The 23,874-nt window shown below is 33.4% G+C and overlaps 2 protein-coding genes across 2 annotated transcripts in view; one reads left to right on the top strand and one right to left on the bottom strand.

Annotated features, from left to right (window-relative positions):
* The window catches only part of DACH1 (dachshund family transcription factor 1), a 437,658-nt gene that overhangs the window by 72,626 nt on the left and 341,158 nt on the right, over window positions 1-23,874 (top strand). The gene's annotated exons all lie outside the window — the stretch shown is intronic.
* Window positions 12,145-12,303, bottom strand: LOC139005006 (small ribosomal subunit protein eS27-like). Its single transcript, XM_070407446.1, has one exon. The coding sequence runs from the start codon at window positions 12,301-12,303 to the stop codon at window positions 12,145-12,147; it is 159 nt and encodes a 52-aa protein (XP_070263547.1).

A 23,874-nucleotide genomic window follows, 5' to 3' on the forward strand; every position in this document is an offset into this window, starting at 1 on the left:
CTAGGCGGTTAATTTCTTTCATTTTGCCTTTTAGTCAAGAGCAAGGAACGGATGAGCAAGGGATTTGGATGGAGAAAGGCTGAGATGGGGAAGCCTTCCTGTCTAAGTGTCTTAGGACTCAAAGTTAATTCAGATTATCTCTCCACTTTGAAAGGTTCTGAAGAGTCTTCTGTCACTTTTTTTATTGAGTCTTAGAGATTTAGTTAGCCAGCTTTGCAATGAGAGTAATAGGAGTTCAGTTCTTCAATAAACATGTTCTACTGTCATCCTTCCAAAAAAGTCAAATTAATAATAACTAAGGATTCTAGGCAATTAAGTAAAATTGCTAAGTTGTTTTACTCTTTATTCTATTTTCTGCTCAATTGTAACACTATTGGAAAACATTTACCAGTGTTTACTTAAGACCTTCACCATTTCAGTTAAACTTTACAAAAATACATTTTTCTTAATATGCATAATGTTGCTTTAATGGAAGGTGACTACCACAAGACTAAAAGATGTTCCAACAGAGGAGCCTTTAGATTATTCCATTGTGTTCTGCTTGCCTCTCTCCCTTTCATTCTGTTCTCCCTCTTCTTATGAAGTCAGGTAAAATTAATACAAGTTCTTATAGTTCTCCTTATCTGATATTAATATTTCTTCCCAGTTGAACATGATATTTAACACTGCAAGCTAAGATCTAAATGTCTCAAAAATAATATGAGGGCTAGATGTAGTAAAATGATGGTCACCCACCAATAAGATCATATGTCTCTTTGAGATGGCATGCTCATATTTTTTCATTTAAGAGAGGGTGTCATTGGGCATAAGATGACTATTAGTTAAAAAATATAAATACAAGACTAGGCTGAATTCTCAATCTAACTTCTCAAGTAAAAAATTTTACAAGGTGGGTTTATAATATTTTATTAATATGTATTTTATATAAAAAATAAAGGCCTGATGCATGAAATTTGTGCAAGAGTAGGCCTTCCTTCCCCCAGCTGCCGGCACCGGCTTCCCTCTGGCACCTGGGACCCGGGCTTCCCTCGCAGCCCTGGCTTCATCCGGAAGGACGTCCAGTCTAATTAGCATATTTTGCTCTTATTATTATTATTTTCAGAATTTATTATTTAATATCAAAACTAAAAGTATCCTTCATCTTTAAAGAAATCGAAAATAATCACCTGCAGTCATCCATCTGTATTTTTTTTTGGTTATTGTGTAGATTCCAGGTATGTGTATGTCTTTTGTGTTTGTGTCTTTACCAAACATTTGTTTTAGAAGCTATGTTTCTTTTAGATCAACAATAATCTTTGTTCTCTGCTGTGTATTTAACTATTTCTATCTTCCTTGAGTTTTGGAAACAAGAACTGAACATATTATGTCACATAATCAGGGGAATTTACTGGACATAGAATTTATAGTAAATTGCATTGTGCTGAGTTGTATATGAAATGTGAAGAACTATTAAGGTTGTTCCAATAGTATAATCTGGTAAGGCAGCAAGATCTACAGCATAAGAAGCTAAGTGGAAAAATAATTGAAAGGAATTATAAAAACAGACACAATCCCATGCAAAGAGAGTGATATAATTGAAGAGTATTACTGGATGGAGGAGAGGCAAGCTGTCCATGGGCTGAGGTGGTTTTGGAACCTGACCTACACTTGGCTATTGGATATGTGAAGTAAGCACACTGTCCTGGAGCGCTCTGCTTCTCTGTATACTTCAGCGTTGATTGAGCAATGCTCGTTTGAATGAAATGGTATTGCTCACCAAAATATTAATAAACCAATTTAAATTTGAATTCATCTGGAAAGTTATTACTTTAAGAAATAGTTCCACACCGTTATTGTGTAATAAATTATCAAGAAAAAGAGTGGTTCAACATTATCATTGGGAGTTAACATGCATTCCTCTAATGTAAATCATTGTTAGATGTCCAAAATAGCAAATGGGTTAAATTAAAACAGCTTGATATAAAAGCGAATGCACATGGCATACTTTTATGTATAAGCATTGCATGTCTGCCCTGAAGAATAATCTAAATCAGACTAAGGGATGATCACTATAATTTGCTGCAGCATTTTTGGCCCATTATATATTAACACACATATATGTTAATTTGGGATGATCTGGAACTCATTGTCATGCAAGGTTGCAGTCAGTTATTTGGTTATTTTTAGGCAAAATAATGACTCATTTGAAGACCTAATAATATGAGTTTTATTTGGCAGATTCTATATTCATATGTTGTTGATGCGGATCATTTAGCCTATCCTTCAATTACCAGAGGCCCTGTGAACTGTTTTGTAAATTTAGAGATAGTTGCTTTGATCTGGCCATAGAATAAAACAGGAACACCTAACTAAATAGCAACTAAACATAGCCTTTCATCTTCCCTTCAAAGCAAGAAATAAAAATAATCATTGCAAAGCAATGCTCTTTTTGTTTCTTAGATTTTGACTCTCCTGATCACCTGAAAGTTAATATTAGTTTCTCTTGCAAAGCCAATACTTAGAACTTTTTCCATTAAAAGGGACTGAATTGAATGAAATACATTATTCAATTACACTTTTTGATAACTTTCATTATAATCCTTTTATTTTCATAGTCTTTAACTCTTAAGTTTTTACTTTTAGCTTTAGATACCACACAATAAAGAAAAAAAGTCTTCCCTAAATAGGGCATCCTAATCATCAAATATTTATTAAACCATCATGTCCATGCATTATGCTAAATGTCAGAGTAAACCTGTAAATCAAGTCGGCAAAAGACTTATCTTGATTTCTCCTTTTTTATTTAAGCTTCAAAATCATAATTTTTGGTTCAAAAGAGGCATTTTAGAATTGGTCCCACAGGATTTAGTGGGATATTTAGAGAAACTTCAGTTAAAAAAGTTCATGCATTAAGCAAATCCATGCAGTGAAATCACTGAAAGAATATATAAGTTCAACGAGAGCATTCATTTGTTTTTCTTTTGCAGTGTAAGAAAAAAAAAAATGTCTGTTTCAAATCCTATTTGTCCCTTATCTCTGTTTGTTCAGTTGTTTTTAATATCACATACTGAAAGAATTTCAATAGCAGTTTCACCATGAAGTCATTTGTTATCCTTCAGCAGGCTTTTGCCTACTGAATTGTAAAGCAGTTCTGACTATTTGCATCCTCCAGACGGAGTGGCATATAAACACTCCCAGATATTTCTGGCACATAGGAAAAAATATCTTATTTGTCCTTTCTGTGAATAAATAAGAGAATGTCAAATTTTATAGACTAATAAATTTGTATGCTGGCAGTGACATTGAATCTCTTATGCCCTACAATGTCACAGACCCTGAGAAATACATTTTTTTTTGTTTCAAATGAATACTAAGTCAAATAGAAGCTCAATAAAAAGCCAGAGTTTGATTGCATTGTTTATATCTGCTCCATATTCTAATTCAGTTGCAATTGGACATGAGGAAATGCAATTTGCATGTTTCCCAGGTTTATTGCACACCCATCACTCACATGTACATGCTTCTATATGTCAGCGAGAACTCAACGAATGGGTTAAAATGCCCTTTAGCATCAGTTTGCCACAGCTTTCCTCCTCCCCCAATTTAATGTTAATTTTTATAACATATTCTTAGAGTTGTGGAAACATAGGATAGGAAAAGGCAACATAAATGTCTTTAATTTTTACATATAAAACTTTTGATATGTCTGTAAATGTTGACTTACACACACATATGTGATGATGACTCAAATAGTGTTCTACATGGGATACATCAAATTATATGAGTTCAAGCAAACCTTTATGCACTTTTCCAACTTAAGATTAAATTTGTGTCTTATATTTAAGTTGATATGCATAATATCAGGTACCTAATCTTCATATTTAAATATTAAACCCCTGTAATATCAGCAGTGATTGACAGTTTCATACTTGCAACTTGCCAGTTTTGTATTATACCTTTTAGTTCTTTCCTAAATTTAATGCATTGTGCACAAAACAGAATAACGTCATATATTTCACAAAGTAAACAAGATTAAGTAATTTTACAGATAAATATGTACATGAAGCAGTGAAAATCTAACTTTCTTACTTTATCCATGTGACAAATAGGAGTCCCGTGAACTGAATATAGCCTGATTATTTTTTACCCTGATTTCCGAAGAAAGAATTTTAATAAGTAACGCATAACATTTTTTTTTCTTTTATTGGTGCAATTAAAATAGAACTAGTATGGTGTTTGTCAACATTGATCTGATTTCTGGAGAATACATTTCCCTAAATGAGTTTTAGTTGAATGAAACTAAATCTGATATATAAACATTGAAAATCAATGTTAATAATGCTTAAGAATAGATGTATATCAGGGTTTGGGAACACAAGTGCTATTTACGTTTTTGCATAAACATGTTCTCTATGCATTTTCTTCAATTATGACAGGTAAGAAAAGAAATTCTACTTAGTTCAAATATGCCCAAGTGCGCTTGATTTTTTTCAAAAGTAGTATTTCTGAAATTAAAAGTAACAATGTATCTTACCTTTTACAAGCACATAGAGAGGTAGCAAAGGAGGTGGGTGTGCATAATGCTATGGCAAAAAGGACAAAGATATTTTTATAAGTGTAATTTAAAAAATTTGGAAATTATCACTTTGACACTAAATTCTTTGATTCAAGTAATGTGTTCATATATATATATATGTATATATATATGTATATATATATATATATCCACGCATAATATCCACACAAGTGTGGCCCAGCAGCTGGTGATAGAGTCAGGTAGCCTTATACTCTTTGTAGACTAACATAACATGTGAACTGGAAAGAACATTAGAGGGTCTCTAATCAAATCTCCTTGTTTTATAGAATGATTATCAAATTAATTCCTAGAAATGTTAAAATGGTAAAGCCTGGAGCAGACCTCTATGGATTCTTCTTATGGATTCTAAGTTCTGACATCTTTCTCCCACACTGTCTCTTTGATTCTGGCATTTATTATTATATCAGTGAATTGTTTTAGAAAGTTTTAGTGGCTTAACATTTATTCTGCCAAAGAACAATCACAGTCACTCTATATACTATATATATTATATGTACTAAAATTGCATATATTTTGTTATATATGCATGTACTTTATTATATAAAATTGCATATTAATTATTGTATATAATAAATATGACCAAACAACCGAATGACCAGTCACTATGACATGCACTGACCACCAGGGGGCAGACGCTCAATGCAGAAGCTGCACCCTGGAGTGTGCTCCTACAGCGGGAGCACGAGCAGCAGGCAGGTGCAGTGGGGCTGGGATGAGCTGGAGTGGCAGACAGGAGTGGCAGGTGGTGTTGAACTGCTGGTTTCGGCCCAATTCCCACAGGCTATACCAAGGGACCCCACAGGTGCATGAATCCTATAATATATAGGCTCCATATACCAACTTACATATCACTAAATTCTAGACACCACTGTATCATTATATTTTAAAAAGAAGTTCAAATATCCTATCTGAAGCTTTTTTTTTCTTTTTTAGTTTTTAAGTCTTTCAAGCATTTGTCTTTTGTTTATTGACATGGGCCTCCCGGATTTCCATGCTTTCTCTTCGACCACAGTCAATTTGGCATTAAAGGATGATATTCAACCCTTGCTTCTTTTATGGAGTTGCACGAAAGTCAATGAGAATTTTACACAAAAGTAAAGGATAAACTATGGCCCTGAAGTATTCGTTGAAGACTGTAGAACAGACCACCAAGACTCAGTTCAGTGCCCGGGAAGGGGTTTGCGTTAAATTTAACATTGCAGAAGAGGTTCCAGCTGTTGGCTTGATATGAAGGAGGAGAGCTGCTTTTATGACTGATTACTGTCCTCAGGAGAAAGAGGGAAGTGGAGCGATGCCACATCTCCAGACACAGGGTGCTTTGCGTAGTCTAGGGCACTCATTTGAGAAGGCTTATAACTTTAATGGTTCCCTATCTCAGTTGTCTTGTCTCTAGGCTTTGAAATTCCTAAAACCTAGAAAGGGAGAGATGGGAATATGAATAATGTTAGGTGTAGAAAGTGGTAGAATAAAGTCAAATTACCTTATCTAAATTTCACACTGATGATAAGTCATTTGTCGTTTGTTACTCTAGCTAAAATAACACAACTAGACTTTATTTGCTATTTGTACTTGGTTTTATGTTTTTAAAATGTCACCTATTCCTTCAATCACTTGTAAGTACCCTGTAATCTCTTTTTAATGTAGGCACACTGGATTTTTCCCTTTTGTTTGCTGCCTTTGCATTATTTACTTTGATCTGCTGTGAGAAAATCTGAAAGTGTGTTGTCCTAAATGCTTGCATCGCACAACAAGATTTGAGGCCTTGTAGTTCGCATTGAAGAGAAAGGCTCTTGTGTGAAGACGCAGGTTTTGTTTAGTTCTCTCTCCCTGGTGGGAACCTTAATTGCATTTTCTCTCTCTGACAGTGGCTGGCTAAGGAGTGCCTGCCTTCCCTGCTGATGCTGAAGTTTTCAAGCTCTATTACTCTGTGACGGAGAAAATTCCTTGGTCCAGGAAGAAAAGGGTCAGATTAAAAAAAAAGTGTTTAAATAAGTATTGTCAGTTTAACATGCACAATCAACAAAAAGAAGAAACAATAGAAAGGCTGAATGTTTTCCTTCCTGATATTCTTGTAGAAGTTTTATATAGCCCAGCTTATAACATAACAGATTTTAAATATCATGGGGAGGCTTAGTCTTCAGGTCAAGGAGGTTAGACTTAATAACCAGTGAGAAAAATGTTATTAATTTGTGTCTTAGTCATTCTAGTGTTTTTTCTAAGTCAATCTATATATGTGATTAAAATATATATTCAAGGTTATTTCTGGAATTAGTATTAACTATTGACGCATATGCCATTTTCAGCTAATTTCTAAAGATCTAATCGTATTGATCTATTCACTTTCTATTTTGACTTTTTGAGCATCCAAGCAATATGCTTGAATCATTAGATCTGAAATGAATATTTTAATTTTCTTCTCATCTGACAAAGTACACTTCATTTTAACTGGCTTTGAAGCTGTAGCTGCCATGTCTACTCCCACTTCCTGTAGTTTCATCCTGATGGGATTTAAGGCAGTAATAGCAATCTACTTAACATTTTCAATTTCAAAGTATCTTAACTGTGGAAGCTATATTGATCTACATTCACAACAATGATTGTTTATTGTCTGAGACTTAAATGTTTTTATACACATATACATAAACTGTGGTTTTTAAAACCTATGGCTTGTCACTCCAACTGATATGGATTACTCAAGCATGTATTTTATTTTGCAAGGACTAATAGTATTCCGTTGGCTTACTCCTAAATCTTGGTATGTTAGGCCCAGTTGCCTTTTTAACTTCTCCATTTTTAACTTGTTTTCTCTCTCTTTCCTTCTTCTCCTTTAGCCCCCTTATATTCTCACTTGCCTTGTTCTAAGCAGTTATTCATTAATGCCTGCCCTTCATGTTATTTCCTGAATGGCCTGATCTTTGCTACTTGTCTGTGAGAAGAAAGAGAGATAAATAGGTGATAGATAGATAGATAGATAGATAGATAGATAGATAAATAGATAGATAGATAGATAGATAGATAGATAGATAGATAGATATCAGGGATAGCAGTGGGGTTGTTTTGATGGATAGTTGGGTAGGAAATAGAAGAATTCATGGTTGGAAATAGCATAGGATTGGTTGGTTGAGAAGAGAGCAAGGAAGAAAAAAGATGTTAGAAATTTGAGTATGTGAAGAGAAGGAAGATGCTGAGAGGAAAATGTGAAGATACCTTTCTAGAAGTTGGGATTATGGATGTTAGCTCTGACCATACGCTCCCATTAGTAATCACTGGGCCTTTCAGGCTTTGTGCAATGAGCTGAACCCGTCAACAGAGTCTTTTCAGCTTTATTGGAAAGCAGTGATCCAACACATGAAGTGAAAACATCTTCTTGATACAAGGCTGCACAGGGCTTTAAGAACACATTAACATTATAAGACAGATATGATTGTCATTAAAAATAGCATCAGGAAGCCTATGTCTGGTTTTATTATCTTCAAACTAGTTAGTAATGTAAGGAGAACTTTCTAAAAACTAATTTAATGCATAATATACATTTGGACACTGGGATAGTTTCAAGATGATGATTTTTAAGTGTTTACAGCAATCATATTTGCATGTTAACAGGATTAAAAAATTCTTGAATGATTCATCAGCAGATGTCATAGAAATACATATTTCCATATTTTTTCTTTCTAATTAGTGAAAAGTAGAATAATTGACAAAGATATACCAGGAGTTCTTAATAATTTTGAGGAGTATGTATGTTTGAGAATTCAAGAGCTAATTGTTCCCTTTTTAATTTTGTGGTTTAAAATTCTCTTATATTTTGCAGCTGTCAAAGTAAAAAATATAGAATGAACTGAATTTTTAGAGAGTTCAAAGGACTTTGTTAGTATATTTTATGTTCCTTGAATTCCATTATATATTTTTAGAAATACTTCTTAAAGTTTCTCCTTTTTCTATTTATCATCATTCTACTTATTTATTTCAGAAAGAGGAAAAGTTGTCAATTAGGAACTAGGCATTGTTGAAATCTTAGAACAAATCTAGATAATTCAGCAAGTGGCTCTTCTACTTACCAGTACATTTTATTATGACAGAAACTCTCTGTGATGAAGGTTAGGGAACCTGGTTATTTTTTAAAAATAGGTCAAGAAATGGATCAGAAAATCTGCAGGGGATTTACCTCTGTTTCTAGTGCTTCATAATGACAAAACTTTCTTTGGCTAATGAGCATGTCTAGATGAATTTAAATATATAGAGAAAAGGGTAGAAGAGGACAGTAGTCTTCTAAGAGAACTGATATAATCACAGTGATTGAATTCAAAAGATTGGAAATAGTTTGAGAGGAGTAAGAAATGACAGATAGGCCTCAGTTTGGTTAACCCAAATATACTCTCTTTTCTTATGCAAGTGGGTGTAGATCTCATGAACATAAGGGAAAACAGAGCATTTTGTGGAGCAATTCAGACCTACAATTATGAAATTCCTGACAACAAATCTTAGCATATTTGTTCTGTTTTTATTCCAATGCTATATTTAACTCTTTACCCATTTTCTATGAATTGACTTATTGAAACACTGAGGATTGAGTACCTATAGGGGATAGACACTGTTTTGCCTATAAATTGAAATTCTAGTAGTCAAAAAAATCTCAAACATAAGAGATTGGAAATGAGTACAAACATACTCTTTACATATAGTAAATTTTTTATTCAGATACTTGACGTCACTATTACGAAGCCAACTATTGTGCTATGATATATATTAAAAACTCAAATTCATTATACTGTTTTCCTTAAGTTTTAACTTTAATGCTAATACTTATTTTAACTTTGGGTTTTATTACTTTACTTTGGAAAATCTATATTGCTTCTTCCAGGATAAGAGCCAAGTATACAAATATACATTATGTAGAGTTATTTTTATCCTGTTTCCATTTAAATGCCTCTCAAAAAGAAAAAAAAAATTCTTCAATATAACATAAATTACATTTTTATCTTTTACATTTTCTTCCATTCATTCTTCAAGTGCCAGCTTCAGTGATATTTTTATTATAAAACTTTCTCTGCTCTAATCTCTGTAAGAGCTAAGTATACCATAGAAAGGTTTTTAAGTTCCAATCACATCGTTTATAATCTGTTGTAACCATTTATTATTTTGTCCCATTTCTACTAAAGGCTGTATATCTGGAGGGCAGGTACTATCTGTTATAATCTATGTATTCTGGTTACCTGACACAATATCTGATCCAAAACAGCTCAGTAGATATTTCTTGAATTAATTTAATCCCCATAGACTTACTGTTTAAATTCTTTGATTTTACATTTTTGGGGACCTCTGTCTATTCTATGATAGGAAAATATGAGCAGAGGTCTTGATTTTGTTTGTATATAATACAGTACCAACTAAATTTAATCTTTTTCTTGTCTGTAGAAAAATTTTAAATCCCATTTCTAAAGAAAGGAGTGGAGTTTGTCCATTTCACCTGAAATTTAAGAAACTGAAGATGAAGTGATAGTTTAAATGTTGGGGACATAGTTTATTGAGAAATGAAGGTCCGATTGAGAAATCGGTGCTTACCATGGTAAGCAGTGTGGTCCCTTTGAAGCTTTCTGAAGATGGTGTGATCTGATCCAATTCAACATTTAAAAAATATAGTAAGAGCCATCATAAAGAAAACAAAGGTATGTTCTGTGTCAGAAAACTGAAAAAAAAAGAAAATGCTATAGTAAACTGAGGTTGCTATGTTGTATCTCATAGACATATTTTACTCAGTCCAGACATTTTTTCAACCACATGAATAAAAAGCCAATTTTAGAATGGAAATTTCAAATAAAAATCATGAGTTGTACATACAAGAAACTTAGAAAATTGTCCTCTGTGTTGCCGTGGCAACAATTGACTAGAGGTGAGCAGTGTTTGTCAACTTTCTGTGGGATCTATGTGCAGGTTCACTGTAGTTCCCATGAGATCTGGTTGTTCACTGCCTGTTGCTTGAGGCATTCAAATTTGTGGCCTTTATTATAACCTGATAAACATGGAAGACATGTGAGAGTTTCAATTCTGCATTATTAAAAACTAGAGGCCCGGTGCATGAATTTGTGCACCAGTGGGTTCCCTCAGCCTGGCCTGCAGGATTGGGCTGAAATCAGCTCTCCGACATTCCCAGAGGGTTCCTGGGTTGTGAAAGGGTGCAGGCCAGGCCGAGGGACCCCACTGGTGCATAATCAGAGCCATAGAGGAACGCAGGAGGTTGGCCAGTTGGGGAGGGACCACAGGTGGGCTCCAGGGCATATCTGGCCTGTCTCACTCAGTTCCAATAGGCCGGACCCCAGAAACAAGCTAACCTACCAGTCAGAGCTCTGCCCCCTGGTGGTCATTGCATATCATAGAACTGGTTGACCGGTTGACTGTCTGCCCCCTGGTGGTCCGTGCATGTCATAGCGAGTGGTTTAGGGGTCTTAGCATATCATTTGCATATTACACTTTGATTGGTTGAATGGCTGACTGGTTGACTGGACATTTAGCATATTAGGCTTTTATTACATAGGATAGACACAACATCGAATTAAAGACTATTCTAAAATTTTTACTCCTGACCCCTCTTCACCAGCTTGGGTTAAGAATGGAGTATGTAATGTTTTATGGTTTACAGAGTTTTGTTTTTTTTTTAACATATGCCATCCTATTTTGTCCTCATTATCCTCATTCAGTCATTCATTCATTCATCTATTTATTCATAGTTCATGCATAAAACATTTGTGAAGCACTCAGTCTATTACAGGCACTAAAATAGAAGAAAGTTTTCCAGAGATGCATAAACGATATTTTGTTCTCAGGAAATTCACAATTTAGTTGGGGGAAGACATTAATCTGTACAATTCAGTGTGTGTGTTCAAAAATTGAGATTAGCACAAGTGGAAATACAAAATAGGTTGATTCAGTTGAGAAGAGGTGGTCAGAATGGGAAAGAAAGAGACAGGGAAATATTTTGCTGAGTTTTCAGGCAGTTATCTGGAAATGAAGGGGAAAAGGAAGAGAAATGGCTAGAAAACAAGTAACTCCATGGCTCACAAAATGTTATGCTCATCAGTTGAGCTGCTGATATGATCTAGGTTATATGCACAGTACTCTGTAAGGATTCTTCAGTACAAGCAGAGTCTGATAAATTGACATGCCTTAACCAGAGTATGTTTAACCTTGCATCTTCTGCATTCTACTTTCTGTAGTTGTTTTGTTTCAAATATCTGTGATTGAGGTCATGTTTTTTCTAAAATTCAAAATATAACTCTCAAAACTTTTTCTTTAGTTCATTCTTGTTTTATGTATTTAACCCATTGCTTTATACGTATTTTTTTTTTGGTATTTTAGTATATCTATAACTCTAAGAAAGTGTGAATTAGATGGGACAGAATAAAAAAATCAAAGCTAAATTTTGTAAAATAGCATTCAAGTCTTGCTGAGAGATAAAAGCACCTTCCTTTCCTCTCTCTCTCTCTCTCTCTCTCTCTCTCTTTCTCTCTCTCTCTCTGTATCCATATGTGTTTATTGGGGTGGTTCCCCACTCATCCTGATTTGAGGGGCTTTTAGTGCTGCTTCCTTCTGATGGAGCATCCTTCTGTAAGTCTTGCTTTTCCTCCTGTTGGCTGACAGAGAACAGTGGAATAACCAACACACAAAACTACCCATCGTGCATGGCTAAAGATGGGGGTGAATTTATAGCATCCTGGGCATTTCACACCCATGAAGTAGGAGTTGGGGCTCTGCACCAGGCACTTCTTGTTTTTCCTCCTCTCCTCTCTGGAGAGGGATGAAGGAGATCCTTAGTGTGAGGGATTTCATCGGCGGGGGAGGTCGTCACCTTCAAAATGGCACCACCTTCCTCTTCTAAATCAATTTGAAGTACTACAATTAAATATCACATAAAACTCAAATTTTCTACTATCTACCTTCCTTTAGTAATCACCTGACAAATCAAAGGCATGTTAGACCAGTGTTCCTCCTAGAATAATAATCCTATGGAGTATGATGGGGCAAATTTTTTTGTTTCCAAGTTATATATTTTAGAAATAGTCTAAACATGGACTTGATAAATATAAACACTTCTCATAAACATTGCTATGTATCCTAAGAGAGAGATGGTTTTTGCATACATATATAATGGAGAAAAGTTGCAAATTCCATTCATTTATTTTAGTATAAAAATAAATATTAATCATGAATAAACTTTATTATAAAAGAAACAAGTTATGTCTTTTGAAAGCTAGGATTTTTACTAAATTTTTCCACTTTAAATTTTCTTTAAATTGGAGATATTTGGTGAACATTATAGAACTATAATCCATAGACTGTTAATTAAAGAACTAGTGAGTGGTCCCATTGGTCACTAAGGGAAAATTTGAAAACAAATGAGTTAATTTCTCTATCATTTGCTCTATAGTCAAAGGAGAAAATGAGTAAAAAAAAAAAAAAAAAAAAAATATATATATATATATATATATATATATATATATCTTTAGTATTGCATTTGAGTTATATAAAAATCAAAGTATTAAAAAATAGAAAAATAAGTGCATTGTCAAAAATTTGGCTTCCATTATGACTACTACTGGCTGAGCAATCTATTTGAATGAAGGGTTTTCATTTGTAAACTGAGAGGATTAACTAATTAATTCATAAGGTCCATTTGCATTCTAAAATTTTTATTATACAATAAATTAATTTAATAATTCATATATACTGACAATCAATGTGTAGCATGGGGGGAATACTATACATAAATATTTAAAATTTTGAATACTTGGCAGAGGTCAGCAAGTCTTGTATAGGTTGTCTAGTAAAAAAACAACTTAAGGAAAAATGTAACCCTGACCCATATGTTTGGATTAATGTTTGTGTTTTAAATGGTGGGCATATACAGATGCTGTCATTTATATGGATTTACATGGATTGTTTAAAAATCAAGGATATTGTAATTGAGAATACTTCTTTTCTTATTGGCACACAATTTCCTAGAAGAGGAGAAATGATACTAAGTTTGATTACACCTACACTGTACCATGAAAAATTAGAAAATGTCCATTTAATCTTTATAATATCCCTATGATGGTGGTAGATATCATTGTTTCCATTTCATTATTGAGGAAACTGAGACTCATTGTTCAAGTTACAAAGCAGCCTGGTGGAGACAGGCACAAGTCCTGACTGTCTGGCTCTCTCTCCGCTACAAGGCACTGCCTCCCAGAAGGAGGTGTACACAGAGGCTCTCTGAGCTCACCTTTCCTCAGTTAACAGAACTGTACCTGAAAGTAACCATCGGGTGATTGTTGTAAACAGAGGGACAAGAGACTGATAACAAGAGTTATGGGAGGCTGAGAGAATCAGTAGCAAAATTTTGGTTGATCATTAAGATAGAAAAAATAATGCATACGCATGGAGAGCTTTGAGGGTGCGTATCAGATGTTTGGATCACAGGCCAAGAGGCTTTGAGATTTCTGAGATGGAGTGGGAGTGGGGGGTGATGAAGGAAAAACAAGATGTACAGACCAAGGCAGATGAGAAGTCATTTAGCAGAGGTGAACGATAACGGCTTAAAAAAAGTTAGTTGAGTTGCAAAGTAAAAACAATAGCAGGGTTTATTGGGGGGTAGAATAAATGCTAGTTTTTCAATCTGGGCAAGGGGGGTTGGAATGTACTTTTTAATTTTGTTCAGTAATGAAATGAAATGAAATGATATGTAAGAAGTTGCTCTCAAAATAGTTAAAAGGCAAAGGCTATATATGATAGTTTCACATAATTTTGTGAATGATTGATACATTTTTAATGTAGACAAATGATCTGGGACCCTCAGAATTCAAAGACTGATATTTCTTTTTTCTGGAATAGCATTAAACAATCTAATTTTTACAATCAATATGTTAACTGCATTAAAGTAACATTTAAAGTTATAACACTGCCCTATTTAGTTAATTTTCCAGAACTTGTGTCCCATATTAATTAACTGAATTATATATTGAGCTTGTGTGTGAAAATTAGTGATGGTTACTCTCACTTCTGTAATATGATCATTCTAAAGCTTGAAAACCAAAAGCTTATCTCAAATACATCCTAAAAATAGCAGTAAAAAGTGGTCTCATGATGGTGTTGCCAACACTGATGGTGAAAAATTTTACTATGAGCTATTTGTTTCCCTTATAGATTGTGCCCATTAAAAATATTTCTGCTAAGATTTGAAGTGTAATAGTGACTTTGAGAAATTCACAGGAAGGAAGGAAATGTTTGGTCAAATTACTGCTTAATTATTCCAAAGCAGGAGTGACTGGCTTTGTTTTGCCCTCTTTTACTGAATAACTTCTGATGCAATCAAACTGAAAAGTCAGGAAATTAACTTCTATGGAAATTGAGTCATGCATTAAATGCATTTTCAATTCTGATACTGTTTCTTTAGTAACCAGTAAAACTGAACCAAGTTGTACTATGAAGGATCAGGGTTTCAAGTAAGCAATTCATTTCCTACATTATCCCTTCACTTGGCTGACTAGAGTCTCTAGGAATTTTATATTTTTATATTGTTATTTAAAATAGAGAATACAATTTTTATGCTAATATGATTTTGGCTCAGTTTACCTGCGACAAAATTTTTAATTAAATCATTTGTATATGCTATTTATTGTTGCTTTCATTTTTTTTCTTTCTCTAAGTGACTTTCTTATATCCTTATTAAAATAGAGAAAAGTCTGCATAATTATATTCAATTCAGAATCATTTTTTCAACTGAAGGCCATGTTACCTAAATAACTTACTATAGTGTAAGTAATGTATGTGTGTTTTTGTCTGAATGTGTATGTGTATGTATATACATGTTCTTATCCATCTATATTTATAGAAAGAGACTTTTACATCAGTACAAAGATATTAAAACTTTTCATGATTATACTGAGACAGCAGAAAATGAAGTGGACATACCATTATGTCCACTTAAAATTCATGTCCTAGACTTGATGACCTGGTTTGACTCTATGGCCATAATGCCATGCTTATGATTGTTGTCTGTCCATTTTTTAAGTTTGTCAGTATGAGGTAGCATATTTGCAGCTTCCTTCAGCCATATCCTTTTTTTTTTTTTTGAACAGTTTACTGACTTTTTCTTTTTAAAGAGAGAGGAAGGGAGTGGGACAGAGAGAGAAACCTCCATATGAAAGTGAACATCCCTGGGCTCCCTCCTGCATGCCCCTCACGAGGCCCACAACCTAGGCATGTGCCCTATAGACCTTAATCGAACTTGCAACCTCCATACACACAGGGACAATGTCCAACCAACTGAGCCACACCAGCCAGGGTAGCCAGTATCTTTCAATGAGAGTAATAGCACAGATGCCACACTTCTCCTGGACTGCCAATATGTTTGCAGAGACCTAGAGACAATGCTCTAAGTGTGGCCTCTGTTGCTGAATCACCAATTTAATTTTGCAGAGAGTTATAGTGACCCATTTTGTCCCCTCTTATGCCTTAGAGTCTTTTGAAGAAAAGCTGGGTTTGTTAGCATGCAGTGCCTTTCAAGAGCATTGGAGGACCTGTGCCTAGAAAGTTTGCTCTAGACTGGAGGGCACTGGGTCTCCTACAAAGTGCAAGGGAAGTTACGTTAACCCATCAATGAGTTGAAAGTTTTCAGCTTTTTAATATTCCACATCTGTAAAATATGGACAGCGATGCAGTGTCAGAACAATGAAATAACCTATAAGGTTTCTATCCTATAATGTGTTCTCAGAAGATGCTTGCTTCTTCTGCCTCCACATGTTTTCTATCGTAATGGGCAGCAGGACATCATCCCTTCCACTCTGACACTTGCAGATGAAGGGAGTCTTCCCATCCAAGGAACACTTTAGGCTACATGGTCCAGTCTATTTGCGTGTTAGTGATAGAAACCCTCCATTCTAATAAGTGAAGACATGACCAGGTTATTGTGTGGTACATAAAATATGGGAATAAACTGGGCAATGCAGCTACTGTCTTATAAAGTACTTGCTTGATTTTGCATCTGTTTTCAAAATAAAGGGCAAGTGGTACAATTGATGTATAATTTTAGTTATGTATACTAATTTGTACTTAACAATTCTGAAATTCTCACTGATTAGTGTAAACATCAGAAAATATTATCTAACTTGAGAGTGATGTTAACCCAGAGAGTCCTATCACTGAATATCATTTTGAAAATTTTGAATACCAATTTGTTTTTTAAAAACACTTGTTTGACATTAAAGCAGCTCACTCTTTGTTATTGTCATTGTTTTTTGTTGTGTGTGTGTGTGTGTGTGTGTGTGTGTTGCTTTTTTTGACAGACAATAGAGTAACTGGACTGTTCCTTTACTTTATTTATAGGAAATAATATTAAACTTTAAATATAAATATGCACAGTTTGTGAACAAATGCAAAACAACAAACGTAATAGAGATTATTTGTATGCCATTTCCATTGGTTTACTCTACAGATATGTCCTCAATGATAATAAAGTAATAAAAGATTGTTTTCACAGCTGTTTGTCTTTGATTACATATTTCTTTGAAGTACTGTAATAAGACAGACTTTGAACCTGGAAAGAGATCAAATAATGAATTGTTCTGCTTTGTAAAGCTTAAGAAGGGATTTTATTGTCGAAACATATAGTGAGACATATTTTTTTCTTCTAACAGCTAAATAATGGTTGAAAGTACTATGAGATCATTACAGATGGACTAGATTAAAGGGCTTGGGGCCAAGTGTGAGTGATCGTTACCAAAAATTGGTGCTTTGGTTTTAAAAGTCAGATTTGGTTAATTACCACATATTTCATTAGTTCACTTTGGAGTTAAAATGGAATAATATAAAGATGCTAGAATATATACTCATATTTATAATACTTATATCTAAAGACAATATGAAACTTAAATTCCTAAATCCCAAAAGATTTATGCCAAATTTGTTATCCACTTCAGATTTAGGCAGATTAGATTAATGAGATTCCATAAATTAAACAACATGTCATGAGATAAAAGAACATTAATAAACATCATATGGTTTTTATTTTTAACTAAAATAACAGTTTAGAAAATGTAGCAACAAAGTTAGTTGTAACACTTGCAATAGATTTTCAGAAGATATATGTTAATATAGTTGTAACTATTATTTCCATGTATATTTTCTTTTAAGTATTATATAATACTTATTGATCTTCAGGGAAGTGGTGATTATTATTGAGATAATAGAATTAAGCATACTCCTTATAGTATTTTGTTTTGACTCAACCTAAGATGCATGTGATTACAAAGCATCAAATGGAGTAGCCATTTCAATATTGTATATGTTGTTATTAAAGTTATTTTAAAACAACAGACTGCTTTTGTAAATACTTGGAAGTTCCTGACTATTTTAGAAAGAACAATACTTACGTACACATTTCTGGATCTCATGTACACAGTTTAATATTTTTTTTGTAAACTAGTTTTTGTTGTTTTCAGAAGAAACTTTTTCTCTTTGTTTAAGATATAAACCTTTCAAGTGATAATTTTCATGGAAATACTAGACAAAGGAATATTGTAACTTTAGAGATTTTTATGATGAAGGTGTGTTTAAGAGATGTCACTTTGATATTTTTACATTATGTCCTACATTTGTCAGCTAAAACCAGGATATTGCCTCAATGAGAAAAAGCATGTTCTGCACTTGTCAAAAGGCAGTAAGTAATGATTAAAATAGCAGTGTGAAACGCTAGGAGATTAAAGTGATGCTAATGATAAGTGAGAGAAGAAAAGGGCAAGCTATATTTTAATCCCTGAGAGAATGGTTAATGACTTCTATTGCCTGAGATTAAACTAAACCTGTCTCATCAGCTTTTTCTGCTTGGTGAAAAAAAGCTCTCTGCACTTTAATTTATTAAAGTCTTTTAAGGAAGCACATTGATCTACAGAGGTTAAACTTTTAAAAATTGTGCAAAATACACACAAATGCTTAACAAAAGTGTGATTTTGTTGCTTTTAGGCATGCTCACAGATTTATAAAGACTTCATTGTCCATGCCCTTAGTATGTTTAATTAAGGAATCTTAATTACTTAAACGAGAAGGTTTGTTTCTTTAAAAAAAACACAACCCAGAACATATTTATATAACTGTAGGCAAGGGGGCAAGTATACTATAGAGGAGATCAGTCTATATGAAGAGATTAAATTATGATATTAATTACTGCATGGTTTGTTTAGAATAAAAATACACATACTGTTCAGAAAATTAAATAAAAAACACCTTGAAAACTACCCTAAATTATACTTTTTAAATGGAACAATTTGCTGTAAACTCTAGTTAGTTTTTGTGAATTTCATTATCTTTGATAATTCAGTTGGCCTTTCAAACCTATAAGTTTTCTTCATCCTTTACCTATCCTCAACCATAGAGATGATGTCCACATTTATACAAATAACATTTATCTTTATGTAACTAATATTTAATTTATCCTGGTGGGATAATGTGTGTGTGTGTGTGTGTGTGTGTGTGAGAGAGAGCCCTTAAATGGTTTGGGGATAGGACGATGGAAAATTACAAAAATTTCATCTCATTCTTTCTATAAGTTTGTAGACCATGTAGTTAATATTTACCAGCTCTACATCTTAATACATTTATCTTTATGTAACTAATATTTAATTTATCCTGGTGGGATAATGTGTGTGTGTGTGTGTGTGAGAGCCCTTAAATGGTTTGGGGATAGGACGATGGAAAATTACAAAAATTTCATCTCATTCTTTCTATAAGTTTGTAGGCCATGTAGTTAATATTTACCAGCTCTACATCTTAATTGTTTTAAGTTATCTATCACAAACAATAATTTCCACCAAGTCAGGTTATAATAGTTTACTGATTCATTGTTATAAGGGGGGAGCTATTTCTAGAATGGTATACTTCTTACTTTCTAGAGTTCTGTAAGTACTAGCACTATGGTTCAAAAGTGACTGATTTATTGTAAAAGTGGGTTCTTGTTTGAATTAAATAACCCCATGACCTTTTTAAAGTATTATTTTTATTAATTTGAGAGATGAGAGAGAGAGAGAGAGAGAGAGAGAGAGAGAGAGAGAGAGAGAGAGAAAGGAAGGAAGGAAGGAAGGAAGGAAGGAAGGAAGGAAGGAAGGAAGGAAGGAAGGAAGGAAGGAAGGAAGGAAGAAAGAAAGGAAGATTTGTTCCACTTATTTACGCATTCATTGTTGATTCTTGTATGCGACCTGACCTGGGATGGAACCTGCGATCTTGACATACTGGGACAATACTCTAACCAACTGAGCTACCTGAACAGGGTTCCGCATGACCTTTTAATTCAACTGTTTTTGCAGCAGAGTTATATCTCAACTTAGAGGAAATTTATCATTTGATCATTCTGGCAAAGGTTTCTGATTTTTTTGTTTTGCTTACTCCTGCTTTTGGTGGTGGTTTTCTTTGTAACCTCATTATTAATACTTCTTAATTTTACGAATTTATGCCTTTCTACTAAACTAAGAACCATACGATCTTTTCTAAAATTTCATTATCTAAGATATTTTTAAAACTTTATTTTATACATAACTTTTTAGGCTAGGGAGTTTAAATGCAATACATTCTTTGATGTTAATGAAACACCAATTTTTCTGAAGGCCATGTAGCCCTAATGAGCAGCTTCTTATAAAAGAACATTTAATCAAGGTTTATTTTTAACTTGTTTAAACAGATCTAATAGTTTGTGCTGATTTCATTTCAGTATAATAATTGCTACCAATCCTATTAGTAAGTCCTGGTACAGGGAAGTTAACACAAATTCCAATCTAATGAGAGTAGTGTTATAGCAAAAACCATGTAGTCAAGGAAAGATCTGTATTCTATTGGACAGAGGCACCTGGCTATTCTGCCCATAGTTTTGTTCCCATAAAATTCTCAGTCCTGAATTGCTAATATTTACATGGACTTTTACTAGCTTTAGTTAATAGAGATTCATATTGCCATTACAAGGGGGAAAAGTTAATGAAAACAACACATACTTTTGGGGTACATTTTGAGAAAATAAATTTCATTTGCCACCCAAGCATATTTTGGTATAGATCATTTTCTTATAAGAAAGCCTCTTATATAGCTTAGTTTGAATTTGTTCATATAGTGGATATAAAATCAATTTTTGAATGCCTTCTTTATTTTCATTTGGAGCTACAGATTGGAGAAAATGAAATGTTATTGGATTATGAGACATATGAATGATATAAGTGATATAACTGATAAAATTAAAGAATATAGTTTTTAAAATAGGTGACAAAAGAGTCACCTATTTTTTGATTAAGAGCCAAATGCTTTAAATGCTATTAACTTACTGTAAGAATTGATTTAAAACAACACAATGTTATTTTAGGTTGTTCAACAAATGCAAAGATTCCAGTGCATTCAAGAATGGAATCAACAAAAGCCAGAAGTAAGTCTCTCTTTGGTAGTGAAAATGTAAGAAGGCAAGGATTTTAGGCCTGATAATGAAAGTGAATATCTGCCAAGTTCAGGTTATAATCTTTTAAACTTTTTATTACTTAATGTGACACAGTGACATTTAAAATATGGAGAAATTGAAGATAAATAATATGGAGTGAATGGCAGGATTGATTTAAAATTTTAAAGCTGTACTAAAAGTATTCTAATGCACTGAAGGGCATTTGTAAGTTATACATTGTTTATAGGTTTTTGATTAGAATCCCAAAGCATAATGTATTACAGCTTGCCTTTCCCATGATAGAGAAAGACTATTGTCTGTAGAAAATAGTGGATAGTAAAATTTAGCCTCTTTTTTCCATGTAGATCATCTGCTTTTTTGTTAAAGGTCTTTATGCATAGGATCTTGTCACATGCTATTAATTTAAATCAATAACCAACATATTTGATATTTATGGAAGATTTCTTTCTGAATATTTTAATTTATTTCTCCAAAGGAGTTAAAATCAGAGTAGTGTGATTTTTATACCCCCAGGACAAGGAATACTTTTTTTTTACAAGAGTACTAAAATCATGGTATGCTGATAACTTTAGAACTTAAAAGTATTTTTTTTTCTATATTTGGTAAAAGAGTATCCAATATTCACTCTATTTTTTTTTTTAAAGTGACCCTAACAAAGAAAACATCATTATCAGCTAGGGTGCTTTATAACAGTGTAGATTCATTGGTTTCATCCTAAATATACTGAATTTTACACTCTGGAGGTGGGAATGAGAAATTCACATTTTTTAAGTTGTTCCACAGGTGTTCCTATTGCACACAAAGTTTGAGAACCACTATTTTAGAGAGAAAGAGTACAACACTTTATGGGCTAAATGGAACAGTCTATTTTTAGCAGTTTGCACTTAAATTGAGCCTAGAAGATTAAGATATATTTTTGTAGAGTGTTGTATCAAATCTTTAAAGAGGCTAGAAAAAAATTAGAAAGAAGTAAAGCTTTAAATATGACGAATATAAGGCAATAGATATCAAATTTATAATATCTTTCACTGACACTGTATATTCAAATGAATTTTGACATCTGGCTCAAGTCCCTATTCTATCTTAACTGCAAACAAACTCACACTATTTTTACTGAATGCTTATATACATTGCATTATGAATACTAAGTTGGAATGTATTTACAAGTCTGAAGAAACTGCAATGTTTAATGCACAGGTCATCATAGAAACTAATTAACTTTTATTTCAATGTCAAGCTAAAGTAGTCTAATACAGATGAAAATTGTGGCAAAGACTTATAGTATGAAAACTAAGACAAAAAGCACCAATACTCAGCAACTGTACAATTGAAATGCCTGGTGTCTGATAACTGACTGGTGGATTGTTCTTAATTCCACTAATTATGATGTTAAAAAACTGTCCAGCTAGAGACCACATTTTCCTTGAGCTGTTTGAGCAATTGAAACGGAATTTGGCAAACAATAGAAGTAGTATAACATCTATCAAACAATGCCAGGAAGGGTTTTTGGCTTAAAGATTATTCCATATTTTATTCCAGCTGCCTTATTTTGTTCTAAAATTACCTGTCCTTTTTTGAATTAAGAAAGAAAACAACAAATGGCATCTGTATAGCTCACTCATTGTGCCCAGGACCATGAAACTTTCTTAAAACACCCTTAAAACTGGCAAAACTATAAGCATTTTACTTTCTTTTTAAAAAAAAAATATATGTCATTGATTTTTTACAGAGAGGAAGGGAGAGGAATAGAGAGTTAGAAACATCGATCAGCTGCCTTCTGCAACACCCCCTACTGGGGATGTGCCCGCAACCAAGGTACATGCCCTTGATCGGAATCGAACCTGGGACCCTTCAGTAGGCAGGCCGATGCTCTCCCCTGAGCCAAACCGGTTAGGACACATTTTATTTTCTTGAGGGGAAAGTCAATACATTTGACATTTCCCCCCAATCATTTTTATTGAATATGTTTTTATCTTAGAAAAACAATATGTATGTATAAAGAACGAATTTTCATTACATCCTGGCATGTTCCACACCTTTCTACCTGCACAGAGCTATTCCCTGGCTGCTCATTAGGGGAGTAGACATGCCTTTTGTGGCCTTATGCTCATTCCAAAAAGAGAAGATGGACAATAGGTAGTCTGTAAGTCATCATTGTTTGGATTATGGCATGCTCTTATTTCAAGGAGAGTGATATGCAGATATATCTAATGATTAAGAGTATTAAAAAAAATCCAGTATCATTATTGAGTCATTAAGATTTTAGAAACAATAATCAAGCCTATATTATCGAAGTGATTTTAATAAACATATACTTATCTTAAAATTCTATATGACAGACCATAATAATGACAATAGTAATAATATGAATTGTAAGAATTCAACACATAAAAACTAAACTATCATAAAAAATACTAAATTTTGCTTGGGAGACTAAATTATATATTATTAGAAAATAATACTTATCTGCTGCTGGACATATTCTTAATTTTATGAAATCATATTCTTCTCATCTCACTGAAACTTCCACAGAAGAAGAAGTGTTAAAGGGCTAGGAAAATATTATTTCATCATTTCTGTTCCATTAGAATTCACTTGGGTGGCTGAGAAAATGGTTTATGGATTAGAAAGAGAAGAACAAGCTAAAGCATTTCATACCTTCATCTCTGATAAATTCCCCAAACTCATTCTTTGCATCTGAGCCATAAATAACAACCGTGCTTTTTGCTAAAAGAGCTTTTTCCTACACCAGGTCTTTTGTCTTGGAGATGAATGCTATAATAAATTTGAAGTCTTCGGGGGGGCATTGTTTGAACTATAACATTATGGTTTACAA

This window comes from Myotis yumanensis, unplaced genomic scaffold, assembly GCF_028538775.1.
Source record: "Myotis yumanensis isolate MYYU_CA2020_CCGP unplaced genomic scaffold, mMyoYum1.0.hap1 SCAF_3, whole genome shotgun sequence".
Lineage (NCBI taxonomy): Eukaryota > Metazoa > Chordata > Mammalia > Chiroptera > Vespertilionidae > Myotis > Myotis yumanensis.

Excerpts from the sequence above, each read along its gene's own strand:
- LOC139005006 (XM_070407446.1), bottom strand. The coding sequence starts at position 12,303 with ATGGGTGTGAAATGCCCAGGATGCTATAAATTCACCCCCATCTTTAGC.